Below are 19753 nucleotides of genomic sequence, written 5' to 3'. Positions count from 1 at the left end.
AGAGACTCCTCTCCTGTTTTATTCTGTGGACCTGTTCTGGTCTGACGTCTCTGAAGATTTCTCATGCTTCCAGCTATAGTGGTCTCAGATGTAGTGTCTAGTGTCACTGTGGTTTGTCCACTGCCTTCAGATCTCTGTGCTGTCAGACAGATCCTGCTAGTACAGGCCTCTGAGCTCCCACGTGAAGCTTCACATACTCCTGTGTGTGTAGAGGTAGATATAGGAACCTTCTCATCAGGCATGGGCTCCTGTTTGGCTGCCTCAGGAGGAATAAACCATTTCAAAGACTTCTGGATTCTCTTGGGAAGGCCCCATTTGTGATGGACCATTTTCTCTCTCAGGTGTTGCTCAAGGTGCTTACGCCTTTCTGCCTTGAAGAGTGGCCGCTGGTACTCTTTAGACTCCAGCAGCGCTGTGCATTCCAGAAACTCTGGGATGGATGGGATGGATGCTGCCAGGGAGTTCAGGATTATATATGGCAAGCCCCACAGGAGCTGGAGTCTCTTTTTTCTGATGTGTGTGTTTAGCTGCTCTCTCACATCCTTGATGAGCAGCAAAGGATGAAGCAGAGGAGACTCTACAATAGCACCACTGCCTCTGCTCAGAGGAGGTGGAAGAGGACAGGGGGACTCCATGACTCACCACTGCTCCTGGTGCAAGCCTGCAGCTGGTGATTCTTTGTCTTGGGAGGTGGTAGCTTTAGGTCTTGTTTCTCTCTTGATCCAAGGTTCTGAGGCTGCAGCATGAAAGCTGCTGAAGACTCAGGTTCCAATTCCTGGCCTGTTAATTATAAAGATGATTGGGACACAGACACCACTGATGCCAACTGGCAAAAGCATTCACTGTTCTTTACAAGCAACTCCTGGCTCAGACCTGACAAACTTACTACACATTATACATGGCTTTCCATGGGAGTTATCCTTGAAGGACAGTTGGTGAGGTCTCTGCTGAAAGCTTGTAACTTATCAATACTTAATGGTTGTGAGATGTGTATATGGGTAATGTTTAAGGAATAATGTAACTATATTGAAAATCATGTCCTTATGGTCTTGGAGTAAAAGGTAGTCACCAGGGAATCATACGTCTTGGTGAGGACCCATTCAAGCGGGAGGGAGCTGTCACTGCGTCATGGCTAGTTGATTATGTAATATATTGTTCAATTCCCTACCCTTGCCTCATCCCAGAACAGTCAAAGGAAAACCATCAAAGACAACAGCTAGCAATCAAAACCACATGGAGGTAAAAGGGAACATTATAGCAGACAGGCGAGTGCCCTGTGTGTGAATAAAGACAGAAGACTGATTAGATATATCACAGAGTGGAGAAAAAGACATTGCATCCACTCACTGAGGAGACATCTTGTTGAACAGGAGTGTTTCATGAAAGATTGGATTCTGGTTCCTGGGTAGCCAGCCAGCTCTGCAACAGACTGAACTTTGGTGGGGAAGGGGGAAACTTACTTGATTAGAGGGGAAAGGTTACTATTAATAAGCGTAGGCCCTAGTTTATTTTATGATTTTTTTTGTATTCTAGTAGTTTGTTTCCATCTCTCTCTCTGGTTTCTAGTGGAACCTCTAGTCTTTCTTGCAATAAAACAAGACGATTTATTTAAGTGCTTACAAGTGCAGTTTACAGGAGTGGTGTTTTTAAGGTAAAATTGGGGTACACTGCTGCTTTGGGATGAGAGGCTCTGGCGTTTCTGGGAGTAGCCAGCGTCAGGGCCTGGATATCACAGAGGAATACTTCAAGGGGACTCGGGTGCACCTCTTGTAAACCTGTAAGGTGAAGGCAGTGCTGGCATAGCCCAGAGGGGAGAGCTTTAGAGGCTCATGGGCGGGGGTGTCAGGGAGCTGACATCCAGATTCCACAGGGAAGACTCCACAAGATTGACTGGCCAGCGCTCTAGAGCTTCAGGGAGCACTGTGTGGTTTGTATAGGCAAAGGTCCACTTGCTGATATCCCATGCCTTAGTCCATGGCAGTTTTTCAATGTCCACAAAAACCCTCATCAAGTCGGGAATGGCCAGTATAGGATGAGTGTCATTCAGCTGAATTGCTACCTGATCTGGAAAAGAATCAAATATAGTTCAAACGTTTTCCATGCTTCCAAATTTGGATGCTTTAAAACGTCGGATGATATCCTGGAGGGTGGCAGCCACAACGAAGTACTCCTGCTTCAGTCGCAACTCTTTGCCTTTGAAAAAGTTATAGTTTGGATAGAGGACACGTGATATGTTCTCAGCCACATTTCTGTCCAAGATGGCTTGAACGTAATCTCCAACGTTAAAGTCTCAGCGGTTGAAGTCATTAGGTGCCCGAGCAGACCACAGCTGCATGGTGTTGATGGTGTTATTCATGTACCCAGGCACAGGAGTATCATAGGGCAAGGCGAGGACCACCTACATATCGACCCACTTCTGTCCACTCTTGGTGTGTTCCACTCTTCCATAAAAGTGGACAGGCAGGATGTACTCGGGATGGGCTTTCTCCCAGGGGTTGCCGTATCTAAACCAGTCGTTGGCTTCTTCCACCTGCCATCCATCTCGGATCTTCTGGTTGAAGATTCCATATTCCTATCTGATGCCATACCCATATGCAGAAAGCCCAAGTGTTGCCATTGAGTCAAGAAAGCAGGCAGCCAGTCTTCCAAGACTTCTGTTGCCAAGGCCAGCATCCTCTTCAATGTCCTCCAGCTCTTCTATATCCAGCCCGAGCTGATAAATTGACTCATCACAAGCATTCTTCAATCCAAAGTTTATCATGGTGTTCTGTAAGGTAGGGCCCATGTAAAATTCTAGAGAGAGAGTAAACTCTGTTGGGATCCTTCTCGTAGTAATACTGCTGGGTGCGGATCCACCTGCCCACCAGGTGGTTGCGCACGGTGTGCGCCAGGGCGAAGTAGTAGTCGCGGGGGGTAGCCACGTTGCGGTCCTTGACCAGGTGAAGTGCAGGTGCCGGTTGAAGCCCTTCTTCAGCTCAGCCACGTTCTCCACCCCCACGATGCTGAGGATGCTGATCTGCTCCCTCTTCTCCTGGTCAGTCAGTGGGCACGACATCTCCGCGGGCCTGGGACCGCTCTCGGGGCGTCTGCTCGCGCGTCTGCTGGGGCTTGGGGAGCGGCGGTGCCCCGCCCACCGGTATTTATAGCCCATGGTTGGCAGTGGCCCACGCCACTCCCGGCCGGGGCTGGTGGGTTCCTCTCCTGGGGGCGGGGGCAGGTGGCTGGCGGCTGGCACTGCTCTGTGCAAACAGCCTCCTCCTGGGCTGGCTGCAGTCCCTGGGAGGTGACATGGTGGGTGCTGCCCATGACAGCAGAGAAACCACCCCAGCTGGTGCCTAGAGGGCACCGTCGCCTGCACAGACACAGGGGGGAGGGATAGCTCAGTGGTTTGAGCATTGGCCTGCTAAACTCAGGGTTGTGAGTTCAATCCTTGAGGGGGCCATTTAGGGATCTGGGGCAAAAACTGGGGATTGTCCTGCTTTGAGCACGGGGTTGGACTCCTGAGGTCCCTTCCAACCCTGATATTCTATGACTCCCCCTCACTAGAAGCAGGGGCAACGAGGTGATCTGCGATTCTGGGAACCCTGAGAACAATCACAGTGCTATTTCAAATACAGGGGGAAGCTGTTGTATTTCTCCGTTGAAATGGAATGTGAAAAGTGGAGACTCATAAATCCTCACCCAGACTGCTCGTAAACAGGGAACAAACACCTTCCCCAACCCCAAGCTCTGCAGAGGCTGGGGGTTGAAGGAGGGAAGACCAAAAGAGAGGAGACTCTTGTGGTTCAATAGACTTCATAGGGGAAGGGAAGCAAAGGGAGCAGTGGGTTTAGGATGTCTTCACCCATCAGTGCTTAGATTGTTGCCACCCAACACCGCACTGCAGCATTTCATATCTCCCTTACCCTGAAGCTCGGGACGCGCTTCCTCAGCTAGGACCCGGCACTTTCCCAGAGTGCCCTAGCGCCCAGCAGCACTGTCCTCCAGTCTGAGACTATGAGAACTTTACCCCCAAGAAGTTCTGAGTGCTCTGATGCTAATCACCACCTCTGTGAGGTCATCAATGCATCACGTCTGTGCTGGGCTGGAACTTCTCTGGTGGTAGCTTGAGTCTATTTTCTTGTATGCTAACCAAACTGGAGCAGATGCTGACCAGAGAGCACCCCTCCCTCTGTGTCTAGGCCCTAGCATGACAGCACATTACACTGGAACAGTCATCCTCTAAGCAATATGATGAGACTCACGAGCCCGGAAGCTAGAGCTATTCCAGGAGCCAGACAGACTGTTCGACTTGCTCCCGCAAGAGAGAAAAGACCTGGGGGGGCCTCACGATGGCCAGCATTAAATGCACAATTCAGACAGCTGAATTAACCCTCCCCTTAGCAGTGTATTATGACTCTTACACATGCAAACCACAAAGCCCTGTAAACTAATCAAGCTATTGTTTCTATAGGTTAGAGGGGACAAGGAGCTCTTATTATTGCTATTTTTAATCTATGTGAGTTGCTCTAAAACAATGGTCTCCAACCTTTTTACGCCCAAGATCACTTTTTTAATTTAAGGGCAACCCAGGATCTACCCCGCCCCTTCCCCGAGGCCCTGCCTCATCCCCAAAGCCCTGTCCATTCCAGCTCCCCGCCTCTCTCTGGGCTCGCTCCCCCCACCCTCACTCACTTTCACCAGGCTGGGGCAGGGGGTTGGGGTGCGGTAGGGGGTGTGGGCTCTGGGCTGGGGCCGAGGGGTTTGCAGTGTGGGAGGGGGCTCTGGGCTGAGCCTGGGTCAGGGGGGTTGGGTGCAGGAGGAGGTGAGGGGATGCAAGTTCTGGGAGGGAGTTTGGGTGCAGGAGGGAGCTCCGGGCTAGCTCTGGGCAGGAGCTCAGGGCTGGGACTTGGTGCAGCCTCCTGCTGGGCAGCACTTACCTCCAGCAGCTCCCGGTTGGCAGTACAGCGTAGCTGCCCCTAAGGCAGGCTCCCTGCCTACCCCACCCCCATGCCGCTCCTGGCAGGGACCAACACGCCCCTGCGGCTCCTGGAGTGTGTGTGGGGGGGGCATGTGGTTCTGCGTGCTGCCCGTCTCTGCAAGCACCGCCCCCACAGCTCCCATGGATTTACTAAGAACAAATCATACCATCCCAGCTTGATTTCCTTCTTTGACAGGGTAACTGGTTTGGTGGATAGGGGAATGCAGTGGATATGATATACCTGGACTTCAGAAAGACTTTTGACACAGACCCTCATGATATTCTGATAAGTAAGCTGGAGAAATGCTGGCTCATCAGAACTACCATTAAGTGGATACATAATTGATTAAACAACCGCAAACAGTAATGATTAATGGAATGATGTCGGATTGGAGGGAAGTCTCAAATTGGGTTCCACAGGGATCTATTCTGGGTCTGGTGTTGTTTAACATTTTTATTAAAGACCTGGATGTAGGAATAGAGAGCATACTGATCAAATTTGCAGATGACACAAAGCTGGGGCGGGGGGAAGGGGTGGTGTTGCCAATACTTTGGAGAATACAGCTAAAATTCAGAGGGATCTTGATAAATTAGAGAACTGGGCTAGACACCATAAAATGAAATTCAACCAAGACAAATGTAAGGTGCTACACTTAAGGAAGAAAAAATAAATGCACAAATACAGAATGAGGGACAACGGGCTTGGCAGCAGCACTGCTGAGAAGGACCTGTGAGTTGTGGTAGAACACAACCGCAACGTGAGTCAACCATGCAATGCTGCTTCAAAAAAAGCAAATGCAATTGTAGTTAATATTAACAGAGGAATAACAGGCAGGCCACGGGAGGGGATAGTACCACTTGGCGCTGGTTAGGCCTCAGCTGGAGTACTGTGTCCAGTTTTGGTCACCAAGGTATAGAAAGGATGTAGAGAAACTAGAAAGGATCCAGAAGTGAGCGTCAAAGATGAGCAGCGGGATGGAATGCAAACCATATGAGCAGCAGCTCAAGAAACTGGGTATGTTTAGTTTGGAAAAGAGGTGGGGGGGGGAGGGGAGGGACGGACATGATAATACTTCAAAAATACTTGAAAAAGATGGAGAAAAATTGTTCTTGCCACAGAAGGCAGGACAAGAGGCAGTGGGTTTAAACTACAGCATAACAGATTTAGATTAAACCTCAGGAAAAACCTCTCTTACTGTAAGAACAGTAGGACAATGGAACAGACACCTAGGGAGGTCATGGAAGTCCTTCACTGGAGGTTTTCAAAAAGACTTCTGTCTTGGATGGTTTAGACTCAACAAATCCTGCATCTTGGCAGGGGGTTAGGCTAGATGATCCTTGCAGTCCCGTCTAACCCTATGATTCTATGTCTCTATGGTAAGCTAAGGACTTCCAGTGCTGTGTTCCAGTTGACTAATAAATCTTGCTCTGTTTTGCAAATCCTGCTTGGGTGTCACTGCAAATACCTCTTGAGGTGCATTAATCCCTGGACTGTACAAGCCATTACCAGGAGTGAAGCCCAGTTGGACTTGCTGAGAAGAGCTCATGGTGTGACGCAGGAGTGCTAGAACCCAGATGCTCCGTCTAGGAGGCCATGAGGTGCTATGGTTTACCCCCAGCTTAAGGAGTGGTCTCTCTTGGGGGTCTGCCACATTGAAGGGGTTTCTCCGAGAGACTGATTAAAAGCTGGGGCATAGCACAGATCCTGTTGCTCTGTGACAATAACTAAATTCTATTAATAAGGCAAATAGATAGCAAATCAATCTACATTAGAAGCTACGAAGTATGGAAAATTGAAAAGGGAATGAAAGACATCAGGGAAAAATTCCTGGTGGGAAATACTAGGGTCAATATGAAGGATTTTTTAAAAAGTATATTAGGAACAAAAGAAATCCTAGCAATGATGCAGGCCCATTACTAGATGGAGATGATAACATGGTTAATAATGATACAGAAAAGGCAGAAGTGTTCAATGAATGTCTGTTCTTTATCTGAAAAAGACGCATTATGATCTATTTGTATCACATGTGAATAATGAAGTACTTTCTAGTCCTTTAGTAACTAAGGAGGATGTTAAATATCATCTAGTAGGGATAAACATTTTTAAATCAACTGGTCCAGATAACTTGTGCCCAAGAGTCATAAAAGAGTTTGCTGAAAGATCTCTGGCCCCACTGATGTTGATTTTTAATAAATCTTAGATACTGGGGAAATTCCAGAAGACTGGAAGACGGCTAATATTGTGCGTCACAGTTCAGGACACCTACACCTGTTTTTCCTCTCTGTAATCCAGCAAGTGCACCCATGCTATACTCCAGGCTCTTCAGCTGTCACCTCTCAGATGGAGACATGTGTCTCCTGACAGCAGTACTGTCACACTGCACAACTTCCTGCCTAGCCTGTGAACTCCCTAGCAAAGTCATGATGCCTAAGCAGGCTTGTTTTATTTTTCTCCTCAGGGATGGTAAACAGTGCAATTGCTACAGTTAAGCAACCACACAGCTCTTTCTAAGCAAGCACATTTATTCTAAAGGTAAAAGCATTACAGAGGAAATATATTAAAAACAAGAAAAGCCCTTACACACGTTAATAAACTTACCGGAGATTAGCTTGTCCCACACAGAAGGGCTCTGATGGGTGGTAAGAACGTAAGAACGGCCACACTGGGTCAGACCAATCGTCTGTCTAGCCCAGCATCCTGTCTTACAGCAGTCGGTGGTGTCAGAGGAAATGAACCGAACAGGGCAATTATCGAGTGAGCCATGCCCTCTCATCCAGTCCTGGCTGTTGGCTGTTAGAAATTAGGGATACCCTGAGCATAAGGGTTCCGTCCCTGACCATCTTGGAAAAAGCCACTGATGGACCTATCCTCCATAAACTTATCTAATTATTTTTTGAACCCAGTTATACTTTAGGCCTTCACAGCATCCCGTCAATGAGTTTCAAAAGTTGTGTGAAGACATACTTCCTTCTTGTTTTAAACCTGCTCCCTATTAATTTCATTGGGTGAGCCCTGGTTCTTTTGTTATGTGAAGGAGTAAATAACACTTTCTTATCGCTTTCTCCACACCATTCATAATTTTACAGACTTCTATCACATCTCCCATTAGTCATCTCTTTTCTAAAGTGACCAGTCCCAGTCTTTTTAATCTCTCCATGTATGGAAGCTGCTCCAAACCCCTACTTATGTTTGTTGCCCTTCTCTGTACTTTTTCCAAGTCTAATATATCGTTTTTGAGGTGCGGGTGTCTAGAACTGCATGCAGTACTCAAGACGTGGGTGCACCATGGTTTTATATAGTAGCATTATGCTATTGTCTGTCCTATTAGCTATCCCTTTCTTAATGGTTACTAAATGTAGGCCTTGCTGGACTGCACATATAAACTAACAGTGTGAACCAAAGGGTGTGAACCAGAGTAGTCCTGGCCTTGGCAAAACAACCACACACTAGATATTGGCCAACTAAGTTAGCACATTCCTGACCGGAGAGCATGGTACAAAAACCACCTAAAGTTCTCAAGTAACTACATAAATGCATTCTTAAAAGATGGTACAGCAACACATCAAGCCCCTCATAAGATAAGGATGGGCTGACAAAATAATGGCTATGGATGTTTTGTTCAAACTAGCAGGTACAAGGTGTAGGGTTGGTAACTACACCTAGCAATGTCTGGAGTGCAATACGTATCAACGTATACAAGAAGTCATAGGAGGGGCACCTTTGTCCAGCCTAGGGGGCAGCATCCTGTTGCACTGACTGAGCTGGTACCATTGTCACGGGGATAGATGTGTTAGTGTACCTGAAACCATGGAGCCAGGGTGCTAGTACCAGGCTTTGTTCGCAATAAACCTGGCTGAGTGCCTCTGCCACCAAGCTGAGCCTGTGGTCTCTCTTTATGAGCAACCCTTTGGGCTGCACTCTCTCCTTGTGAAGCTAACACCAGAGCTCCATGAACAGACACACAGAGCGGCTGTAACAGCTTAGCAGCCTTGACAACATTGCCACAGCAACATTCCTCAGCACTTAACAACCTGTTTGCTTTTTTGCCTTTTTTGCACATTGAGCAGATGTTTTCAGACAGCTAGCCATAATCACTCCAAGGTCTCTTGCTTGAATGGGAACAGCTAATTTAGACCCCATTGTGTTATATGTATAGTTGGGATTATGTTTTGGGCAAATGGTTTGAACTGCTGCTGCTTAGCTTAAGAGCTGGTCTGCTGACCCTTCTAACCAATTGGGTAGTGTAACCAATTAGGCCAGCTGTGCTCATTAGGTTGCCTGGAGACTGGCTTAGATGCAGTCCCTGATTCCAGACAAGTAGTACTGCCCCCCAACCCAAGGGCACCTCCTAGGTCTAGGTCTAGGACCCAGTTTCTTGGGGTACTTCTGATGGTACTCTCACAATAGGTCCTGAACATGGATGTTTCTACTGGTTCCCAAGGCTGTTCATCCAAATTGTAGCCTTTCCAGTCAACCAGGTACTGGAACCTTCTCTTAACTTGCTGAGAGTAAAGGATTGGGTGGACCAAGTACTCCTCTTGTCCACAGACTGCTGTTGGTTGTTGTTTGGGTATGGGTTCTTGGCATAGGGCTTTAAAAGTGAGATATAAAAGAGGGAGTGGATCTTTAAGGACTTCGAGAGCTGTAACCTGAAAGCCACCAGTTCATCCACTCTATAACCTTGAAGGGGCCCAGGTACAGGCAGTCTAGTCTGGTGGACAGGCAGCTCGATCTGAGTTCTGGGCAGAGAGCCACACCTTGTCCACTACAGCCAGATTGGGGGCAGCCTAAAGGTCTTAGTGTTCATGGTGCTTATAGGTTTCTTTTGTGGATTGCAAGTATTCATTGCATTCCCGATTCACTAAGAATAGATGTGTGCTAAATCTGTGGCAGCCGGTCCTGGAGAAGTCAGGGGCAAATCTGGGTGGAAGCAGGGGTGAAAGTTACAGACTGTAAAGAATGGGCTGTGGAGTCAACGTGTGGACTGCATTGTTATATGCAAATTCAGAGTAGCACAGCAAGGGAAGCCAGTCATCCTGGAGATAGCTCAAAAAGGCAGTAGCGGATACTACTCTAAGATCTGATTGAAGCTCTCTGTCCATTTGTCTGTGGGCGACAGGCAGATCAGGCGAGGGACTCAATGCCAAGAAGTCTCAAATTCCTGTCAGAACTGGGAAATGAACTGGGGACCCTGGTACAATAGAATGCTCATGGCTAAGCCATGGTCGCAGAAGGCATTTTCCAGGAAGTGCTAAGCCATCTCCCATGCAAGAGGAACAGCAGAATGTGGGATGAAGTGCACCATCTTTGGTAGGAAGTCAGCGGCAACAGGATTACCAAGCGTCCCTGGGAGCTTTGCAGTTCTACATTGAAGGCCAGATTAGTGTACACCAGAAATCTCAGATTTCAACTCTCTGAAAAGGGGAAAGGAGGAAGGCAAGTTAACCCTTGAAAGGCAAGGTGCCCTTGCAGACTTGCCTCACAGCTCTAAAATACCAAAACCCCAAGGATGTGGTTTAAACTAAAAGCCTATGTTAAGGAAAACCCTGAGGTAAAGGAAAAACTACAAAGGTTCAAAAGGAATATTGAACAAGCTAACCTAAAAAATGGTCCATCTAAACAAAAGGCATGGCTTAAAAATGATTGTACACTTGTGTTAAATTTGCTGTTAATATAATTTTGCTGATGCCAAAAACCGTAAAAATATATAATGTGCATAACTTATGGGAAAAATCCTCAAACATGCTGGAAGTGCTACATAAAAACACACTATGTAATAGAAACCCTTATAATGACGCTGTTTGGTTCAGTAAGAACACACTTTGCATTAGAAAGCCTAATAATGTTGAGGTTTCACAGCTAATGCCCATGCACAATCCTAAGACTTTCCACAGCAGAAAAACCATTACAAGCTTGGACTGCTGTGCAAGAAGGGAAACTGAGATCAACATCTCACAGCCTTCATGGCTGAATGTCAAAGTGCGCTCTGAAGAACACTGATGTCTATGTTAACACATAGACCGAACCCTGAAATCACTGAAGTGTTTCACAGAGTATGGACTAAGTTGTCAACTTGGGCCAAGGCATGCATCAGTGATTTGGCCTTACAAAGAATTCAATATAAACACAGCTCCTATCAATATTGGAAGATCCTTAAGGTGTATCCAGGAGCTCTAATTGCTCCCTTCCACACCAATCTCGCGTTGCGGGTGATGTTATCTGATTAAAATATAAACTATGCAAACCATTGTTGCTACCACTGTTATATAATTGCAACAAATCTTATACAAAATGTGATGCATGGCCGGAAAGTGTTAAGCATGCTGCAGGACAAATGATCCAGATTCAACATTAGAGACATGTTAGAAAGATATGTAAATGGTAATTAGGGCCATTCCATGGTAGGTAGGCTAGAACTTTGCAATGCAAACCTATATTGTTAGAAGTGATACTAAGTGTATGACTGTACTCATAAATGTTAGCCAGGTAAACAGACAGTTCCTGTCTGTCACTATAGCTATTGAATCAGAGATCAAAAGCTACAGTGAACCGCGGCCACTGGGAGCTGTGAGCGGCCGTACCTGCGGACGCTCATGTAAACAAAGTGTCTTGCGGCCCGCCAGGGGCTTACCCTGAACAAGCTGCGAACCAAGTTTGGGAACCCCTTGCCTAGTATCAATATCCAGTCTATAGATCGTGTTATACCTTTCTCTGCTAGAGTGAAGTGCCCATTATTAAACATTTATCCCCCCGTAGGTACTTATAGATGGTAATCAAGTTCTCTCTTAACCATCTTCTTTGTTAAGCTAAATACATAGACTCAAGGAGCTCAAATCTCTATAAGACATGGTTTCTAATCCTCTAACCATTATCATGGCTCTTCTCTGGCCCCTCTCCAATTTAACAGTGCCACCTACAGAGGTAAAATCTCTCTTCTCCTACTCAAGAAGCCCTTGAGGAATTCCACCATGATTTCAACAATTTCCATCCCACCATCAACCTCAGCCTGGACCAGTCCACACAAGAGATCCACTTCCTGGACACTACGGTGCTAAAAAGCAATGGTCACATAAACACCACCCTATACCGGAAACCTACTGACCGCTATTCCTACCTACATGACTCCAGCTTTCACCCTGACCACACCACACGATCCATTGTCTACAGCCAAGCTCTACGATACAGCCGCATTTGCTCCAACCCTTCAGACAGAGACAAACACCTACAAGATCTCTATCAAGCATTCTTACAACTACAATACCCACCTGCTGAAGTGAAGAAACTGATTGACAGAGCCAGAAGAGTACCCAGAAGTCACCTACTACAGGACAGGCCCAACAAGGAAATAACAGAACACCACTAGCCATCACCTTCAGCCCCCAACTAAAACCTCTCCAACGCATCATCAAGGATCTACAACCTATCCTGCAGGGCGACCCATCACTCTCACAGATCTTGGGAGACAGGCCAGTCCTTGCTTACAGACAGCCCCCCAACCTGAAGCAAATACTCACCAGCAACCACACACCACACAACAGAACCACTAACCCAGGAACCTATCCTTGCAACAAAGCCCGTTGCCAACTGTGTCCACAGATCTATTCAGGAGACACCATCATAGAACCTAATCACATCAGCTACACCATCAGAGGCTCGTTCACCTGCACATCTACCAATGTGATATATGCCATCATGTGCCAGCAATGCCCCTCTGCCATGTACATTGGCCAAACTGGACAGTCTCTACGTAAAAGAATAAATGGACACAAATCAGACGTCAAGAATTATAACATTCGTAAACCAGTCGGAGAACACTTCAATCTCTTTGGTCACTCAATTACAGACCTAAAAGTGGCAATTCTTCAACAAAAAAACGTTCAAAAACAAACTCCAACGAGAGACTGCTGAATTGGAATTAATTTGCAAACTGGATACAATTAACTTAGTCTTGAATAAAGACTGGGAGTGGATGGGTCATTACACAAAAGTAAAACTATTTCCCCATGTTTATTCCCCCCTTCCTCCCCCCCCACCCCCCCAGGCGTTCTTGTCAACTGCTGGAAATGGTCCACCTTGATTATCACTACAAAAGGTTCCCTCCCCCCCGCTCTCCTGCTGATAATAGCTCACCTTACCTGATCACTCTCGTTACAGTGTGTATGGTAACACCCATTGTTTCATGTTCTCTGTGTATATAAATCTCCCCGCTGTATTTTCCACTGAATGCATCCGATGAAGTGACCTGTAGCTCACGAAAGCTTACGCTCAAATAAATTTGTTAGTCTCTAAGGTGCCACAAGTACTCCTTTTCTTTTGCGGATACAGACTAACACAGCTGCTACTCTGAAACCTGTCAAGACTCCTGTTTATACATCAAAAGATTGCATTAGACCTTTTGACCACAGCGCCACACTGGGGTCCTCATTTTCACCTGATTATACACCAGGATCCGCAATTCTTTTTTTCCAGAGTCACTGCTTCCCAGGATAGAGTCCTCCATCCTGCATGGCTTACATTTTTTGTTCCTAGATGCATACATTTACATATTAAAGATATTAAAACACATATTGTTTGTTTGCGCCCAGCTTACCAGGCCATCCTGATCACTCTGTATCAGTGACCTGTCCTCGTCAGTATTTACCTTTCTCCCAATATTTGTGAGATCTGCAAACCTTCTTGGTGATGACTGTATGTTTTCTTCCAGGTAATTGACAAAAATGTTAACTAGTGCAGGGCCAAGACCCAATCCCTGCAGGATACCAACAGAAAAACATCTGCTCAATGATGATTCCCCATTTACAATTACATTTTGAGACTTATCAGTTAGCCAGCTTTTAATCCATTTAATGTGTGCCTGGTTAAGTTTATATTGTTTTGGTTTTTTCATTAAAATGTTGTGCAGTACCAAGTCAAATGCCTTACAGAAGTCTAATACATCAACACTATTACCTTTATCAGCCAAACTTGTAATCTTATTAAAAAAATATATATCAAGTAGGTTTGACAGGACCTATTTTCCATAAACCCATGTTGATTGATATTAATCATATTACCATCCTTTTGATTCTTTATTGAGCTCTGTATCAGCTGCTCCATTATCTTGCCTGGTATCAAAATCAGAATGACTGGCCTATAATTACCAGGTCATCCCATTTACCTTTTTTAATTGTTGACCCAATACTAGCTGTCTTCTAGAACTTCCCCAGTCTTCCAAGATTTACTGAAAATCAACATTAATGGTTCAGTGAGCGCCTCAGCCAGCTTTTTAAAAACTCTTTAAAACTGGATTAAAGTTATATGGACCTGCTGATATAAAAATGTCGAACTTTAATAGCTGCTTTTTAACATCCTCCAGAGCTACTAGTGAAGTGGCAAGAGTGTTATCATATGATATGTTTCAGAGTAACAGCCGTGTTAGTCTGTATTCGCAAAAAGATGAAGTGAGTTGTAGCTCACGAAAGCTTATGCTCAAATAAATTGGTTAGTCTCTAAAGTGCCACAAGTACTCCTTTTCTTTTTGATCATATATGACATGACTACATCCTCTCCCCGCCCCCAGCAGACATATTTATTGAGCACTTCTGCCTTTTCTGATTATTGACAATTTTACCATTTCCATCTAGTAATGGACCAACACCACTGTTAGAATTCTTTTTGTTCCTAATATATGCCTTTGACTCTTTCTGCCCACATATTTCATCTACATTAATGCAACAGGCTGTGAGGAGGGTGAAGTGCTGGATAGAGAAGTGGTTGAAAAACTGAAAGTGAGTGCCCTTTGCCTCAGTGCTTAAGGGCATGCGTCGTATTACAATGAGCAGGTAGTTCTGCACTCTTCTGCCCCATACTGCTAAAGTGGGGATGATTCTAAAGACACTATACACCAAAGAGACAAGAAATCACATTCTTGCACTGGTGACATTTTATTTTATTTTGTTCTGATCCTGATCCTGCTGCTCTGACCACACATTTCACAGCCTCTATAGAAGAACCCAGAAACCTGCCTCTTTAATACAGCACTGCAATCCATGACAACTGCAGGTCCCAGCATGAAATGCAGCTGCTGCACCTAGATCAGAATGGAGCATTGCATGCAGAGTCCAACAATCGCCATGGGTGTTAGTTTGCACGAGGCAAGAGGTGGGGGTAATTTGCTTCACTCTACACACATTAGGGTATAGCTTCTGTAAAATGGCCATGGCCAGGGAGAGCTTGGGTCCTACCCCCAGCCACAAAAGCAATTTGATTATACGGGTGAACAAACATCACTGCTAGAAACAAACACAAATAAACCTGTCTGTGCCCTGTGCACCTCAGGGAGTCCTCTGTGAATTTCAGCACCAGCAACTTTGGCTGAGGTGGAAGCTTTCACTGCAGCGAGACATGAAGGGTACTGTTGAGTGCTGGATCCTGCTAACTGAATCCTTATGTATCAAACTAAAGAGCCAGCTGAGGCAGGGAACTGTAGCAGGACAAGAGAGGAGAGGGTAAAGAGACATCAAATCCTGCAGTTTTCCCTGTCAGGGGATGTGGTCTGACATCATAAATCCTGCAGGCCCCCCCTCTGCCCAGCAGAGAATGGGGGTGCCTATGCCTGCCAGAAATGTTACGCATTTACGGGTCTTAACTGACTCTGCTGTACAAGTGGAACATGGCAAAACACTCACCATGCACTAAATTAAAACTTAATTCAACAGGTAAACAGGACCCCCTCCCTCCAGCCCTGACACCAATACACAGGAAGGCCCATTACATAAGGCTTGTCCCGGTAAAGGTGGCAGGAGCAGGCCACAGCTAGCTCAGGGGAAAGGGCATCTGCAGAGCTCACTTACAAGGAGAAGCAGCGCCTACTACGGCTTGAGAGAGAAGGAGGACACCAAACTAGGGCAAGGCCACCCCATGGCAGCAATACGCAGTGCTTTGCTACTGTGTATGAGCTCTGTCCAGCAGGTGGGGGGTGGCTGTTATGAACTGTGAACCGATAACACAGCACAAGCCATCTGCACGGATCTCACACATACCCAGACTACAGTGTGCTGGCAGACAAGTTTGCTGCCACATGCCTCTGGAAGGCAAGGGTACAGACAGTTGGCCTCTAGCCACAGACTGGAGGAAGAGCTCCCTCCCCACTTTTAGGGACCAATCAGTGCTCAGCCTTAAAGGAGGCAGGTGCTGAAGGATACATTAGCCCACTGCAAACACTCCTGCTTTTGACAGGATGATGTCCTACCTCATCAGGCAGGCCTGGGTTCCTAAACTGCTGGGCAGTGCTGAGGTTGCAGATTAGTGTAGTAAAGGGATGGTGCTTTATGGCAATAACCTAAAAGGGAGACAGCACTCAAGTGTCTGAGTCTCAGAGGTAGGCCCTTTAAGCACCTGAGATAGCATTGCGCTGCAGGTGATTAAGCCAGAGCATCTGTGCCCCACCCCAGAAACTGCCCAGGATCTGCACACACTACCCCAAAGGAAATCTCTCCCCCAACTGAGACCTGCACACCCAGTCCTAGAGATCCCATAAAAGGACACATCCTTCCATCAAGGAAACCTGCCCTCACCAAAGCTGAGGATCCCTAAGAGGAGGAGAACAAAAACAGAGAGCTGTAATGGAAACTAAAATATTTAAAATCACTACATAAGCAACTAACATAACCTGAACTCAGCCTGTAACTAGGGCACAGACTACACTGGATAGGGAGTCACTCCACGGGAGGGAGTGACTGCTGTGCCATGACCTGGGCTCCCGGCTTCCTAGAACTGCCTAGTTCCTCTGCCTCCAATGATCTATTTCCTGCCCCGTTTGCGGATGTTCTTTGGAGTTTCTGCTCTCTGTGCAGCTTGGGGCTCCTCCTCCTCCTCCTCCTCGCTGCTCCTGCTCTCACTGTCCACCAGCTGGGAACGCCCCCTCTTACTCCTTCTTCTGCTTTTCTCGGCCCCTGCACCAAGGAACTTCTTGGCAGACACAGTCCCAGGCCTCTTCTTCCTGCTCCGGGCTGCAGTACGCTTCTTTCGCTGCTTCCTCTGCTCATCTTCTCTTTGGCGGATTTTCATCAGCTTCTCAAAGCTTTTTTTGTTAGTGGTATTCACATCAAACCAGTCCTGGAGGGTTCAGAAGCAGAGGGTTAGTACTGGGGGGAAGAGATACAATGGGAGTGCCTGTCCTGTTCCACTGCTGGAACCACCCACAGGGTAGGGATTAGCAGAGAAATCGGATCCGAGAATGAGGCTGGCCAGCACAGTGTTATTTTTACCAGTTGCTGGGCAGATTCTATCCTGCTCTCTGGGGGCACACTGGATTCTGCAATGGGTTGGATAATATTGCAGGATATGGAAGGTGCTGGCAAAATGAAAAAAGAGTGGCAGCAGCATGGGACAAGGGCTAGGACATGGCACTTTCCCCCCATCCCTTTGAAGGGGGCAGGGCACCGCGGCTCTTCTCACCTCAGCATGCACAGAGTTGATGTGATACTTGACCCCGCTCTCTGATATGAATTCCTTCTCACACAGGAGACACTTGTATTTCCCAGCCACAAAGTCTCCCTGCCACCAAAACAGAAAACACATCACCAGATGCCACCCTCCTCTCTGCCCAGTGATGCTGAAAGGCCCAGACCTTGCACCCAAGGCATGGCCAGACATGATCCAGCAGTGAGGAGACAGAGCACAAAATCCCTTAACTCATCCCAGAGGGCGAGCACTCGAGCCACAGCAGCACAGACACTGATGCCCAAGTGCGCCCTGAGAGAATGAGGGTGGAACCAGCTCCAGCTACTCCTCAAGTAACCTCCATCACTGCTGAAGGCCTTGCAGGTCTCACACAGGGGGAGTACCTGGTAAAGTTGGTCTTGTAGCCATGGGATTGCAGGCAGGACAGTGACTCAGGTACAGGTGCAAGGGACATACAGTCTTACTGCCTCACAGCGCATCTGTAATGCGGATGCGTTAAGACGTGACGAGGCAGTCAGAAACTGTGGAGAAGGGGCTATTAAGGACCCTACGGGGCTAAGGACCTAGGGGTTACAGTAGACGAGAAACTGGATATGAGTCAACGGTGTGCCCTTGTTGCCAAGAAGGCCAATGGCATTTTGGGATGTATATGTCGGGGCATTGCCAGCAGATCGAGGGACGTGATCGTTCCCCTCTATTCGACATTGGTGAGGCCTCATCTGGAGTACTGTGTCCAGTTTTGGGCCCCACACTACAAGAAGGATGTGGAAAAATTGGAGAGAGTCCAGCGGAGGGCAACAAAAATGATCAGGGGGCTGGAACACATGACTTATGAGGAGAGGCTGAGGGAACTGGGATTGTTTAGTCTGCAGAAGTGAAGAATGAGGGGGATTTGATAGCTGCTTTCAACTACCTGAAAGCGGGTTCCAAAGAGGATGGATCTAGACTGTTCTCAGTGGTAGCAGATGACAGAACAAGGAGTAATGGTCTGAAGTTGCAGTGGGGGAGGTTTAGGTTGGATATTAGGAAAAACTTTTTCACTAGGAGGGTGGTGAAGCACTGGAATGGGTTACCTAGGGAGGTGGTGGAATCTCGTTCCTTAGAGGTTTTTAAGGTCAGGCTTGACAAAGCCCTGGCTGGGTAATTTAGTTGGGAATTGGTCCTGCTTTGAGCAGGGGGTTGGACTAGATGACCTCCTGAGGTCCCTTCCAACCCTGATATTCTATGATTCTAAAGAACATTGACAGACAAGGATCCAGCAGGCCAATGACTCTCATATGCAGGTATCTGAGGAACAATACCTGTGGGAGTGCACATATGAAAGAGACTGTATAGAAATGGTACAAACCAAGGTGCAGGTGCCAAGGTGAGATTTGAGTCCTGAGACACTGCCATATACAGACTCACAGCCCTGAAATGAGAGAAGGGCAACAGCTGTCAGCAAGACAGTTGAGAAATCAGTTCCCATTCACAGAAATGCTTTTTCTTCTGGAATGGTCCTTCCTTAGAAGGGAGAAAGCAAAGAAAGGATATACAGTTTTATAAGACCAGACATGACAGGAATGGGGAGAAGAGAGCCCTCTGCAGATAGATTTGTTTAAGACTCCAGTAAATGAAATAAATTCTCACCTCTCGGCAAATGTGCAAATCTCAGACAAAATAAAGAGACTCTAGCCAGCAATGAGCTGCTGATAGAGATGCCCATTCTACTAAACCCCTGAGTGAATTGATAGGGTTTGCATCATGCCCTGAAGGTCTACAAACCTGGGCTCTGTCAGAGAAATGGGTGGGGGTAATTACCAGAGTCTAGGACTCTTCCTCCACACTCACAGATGGGGAATGTACTGCAGCTGACCTCAATGGTCCCAGCTGTCATTGGGAAAGGGGCACCTCTATGACTAGACCCCATAGTGCTTTGAACACCAATCACAACACCTTGAATTGTGCTCACAGGGAAGCCAGTGCAGAATATGGAGCACAGGGGGCAACATGCTTCATGTGGAAAATGCTGCTGGAGCAGTGGCTGCTGCACTGGGTCATCTGCCATTTCTGAGGGTAACCACACATGCAAAACATTATAATACTCCAAGGCATGTTGATGCTAGAGCCCTAAAAAAAAACACAGCAAGGTCCATTGCAGAAACAGGGTTGTGGTGGGGCAGCCCCATCCCATTCGAGGAGGAGTTAAAGAGCTCCTCTGGGTTCAAACAATCCCAACCTGTTGCACCTGTAAGGCCTGTCAGTCCTGGAGAACGGTGGGTCCTTAAAAGGGAGAGTACTGGCTCAGGCACAGTCTGTGGGAGGCTTTCAGGAGCAAAGAGCTAGCGCTGAACTCCTCAGCCCCAGGA

General features: G+C 47.0%; 1 protein-coding gene and 1 pseudogene across 1 annotated transcript in view; both read right to left on the bottom strand.

The window, feature by feature from the left end:
* Window positions 1-1819: 1819 nt before the first annotated feature.
* Window positions 1820-4767, bottom strand: LOC122464874 (annotated as a pseudogene).
* Window positions 4768-14860: 10093 nt separating this feature from the next.
* ZNF512 (zinc finger protein 512) overlaps window positions 14861-19753 on the bottom strand; it is a 61267-nt gene continuing 56374 nt past the window's right edge. Inside the window, 3 exon segments of the mRNA XM_037893572.2 lie at window positions 14861-17057; window positions 17400-17498; window positions 18754-18816. Of these exon segments, the coding sequence (XP_037749500.2) occupies window positions 16743-17057; window positions 17400-17498; window positions 18754-18816 (477 nt within the window). The 3' untranslated portion in view covers window positions 14861-16742.

The sequence above is a fragment of the Chelonia mydas genome, chromosome 3 (genome assembly GCF_015237465.2).
Source record: "Chelonia mydas isolate rCheMyd1 chromosome 3, rCheMyd1.pri.v2, whole genome shotgun sequence".
NCBI lineage: Eukaryota > Metazoa > Chordata > Testudines > Cheloniidae > Chelonia > Chelonia mydas.
The sequence above is the reverse complement of the archived record's forward strand: the minus strand, read 5'-3'. Positions and strand labels throughout refer to the sequence as shown.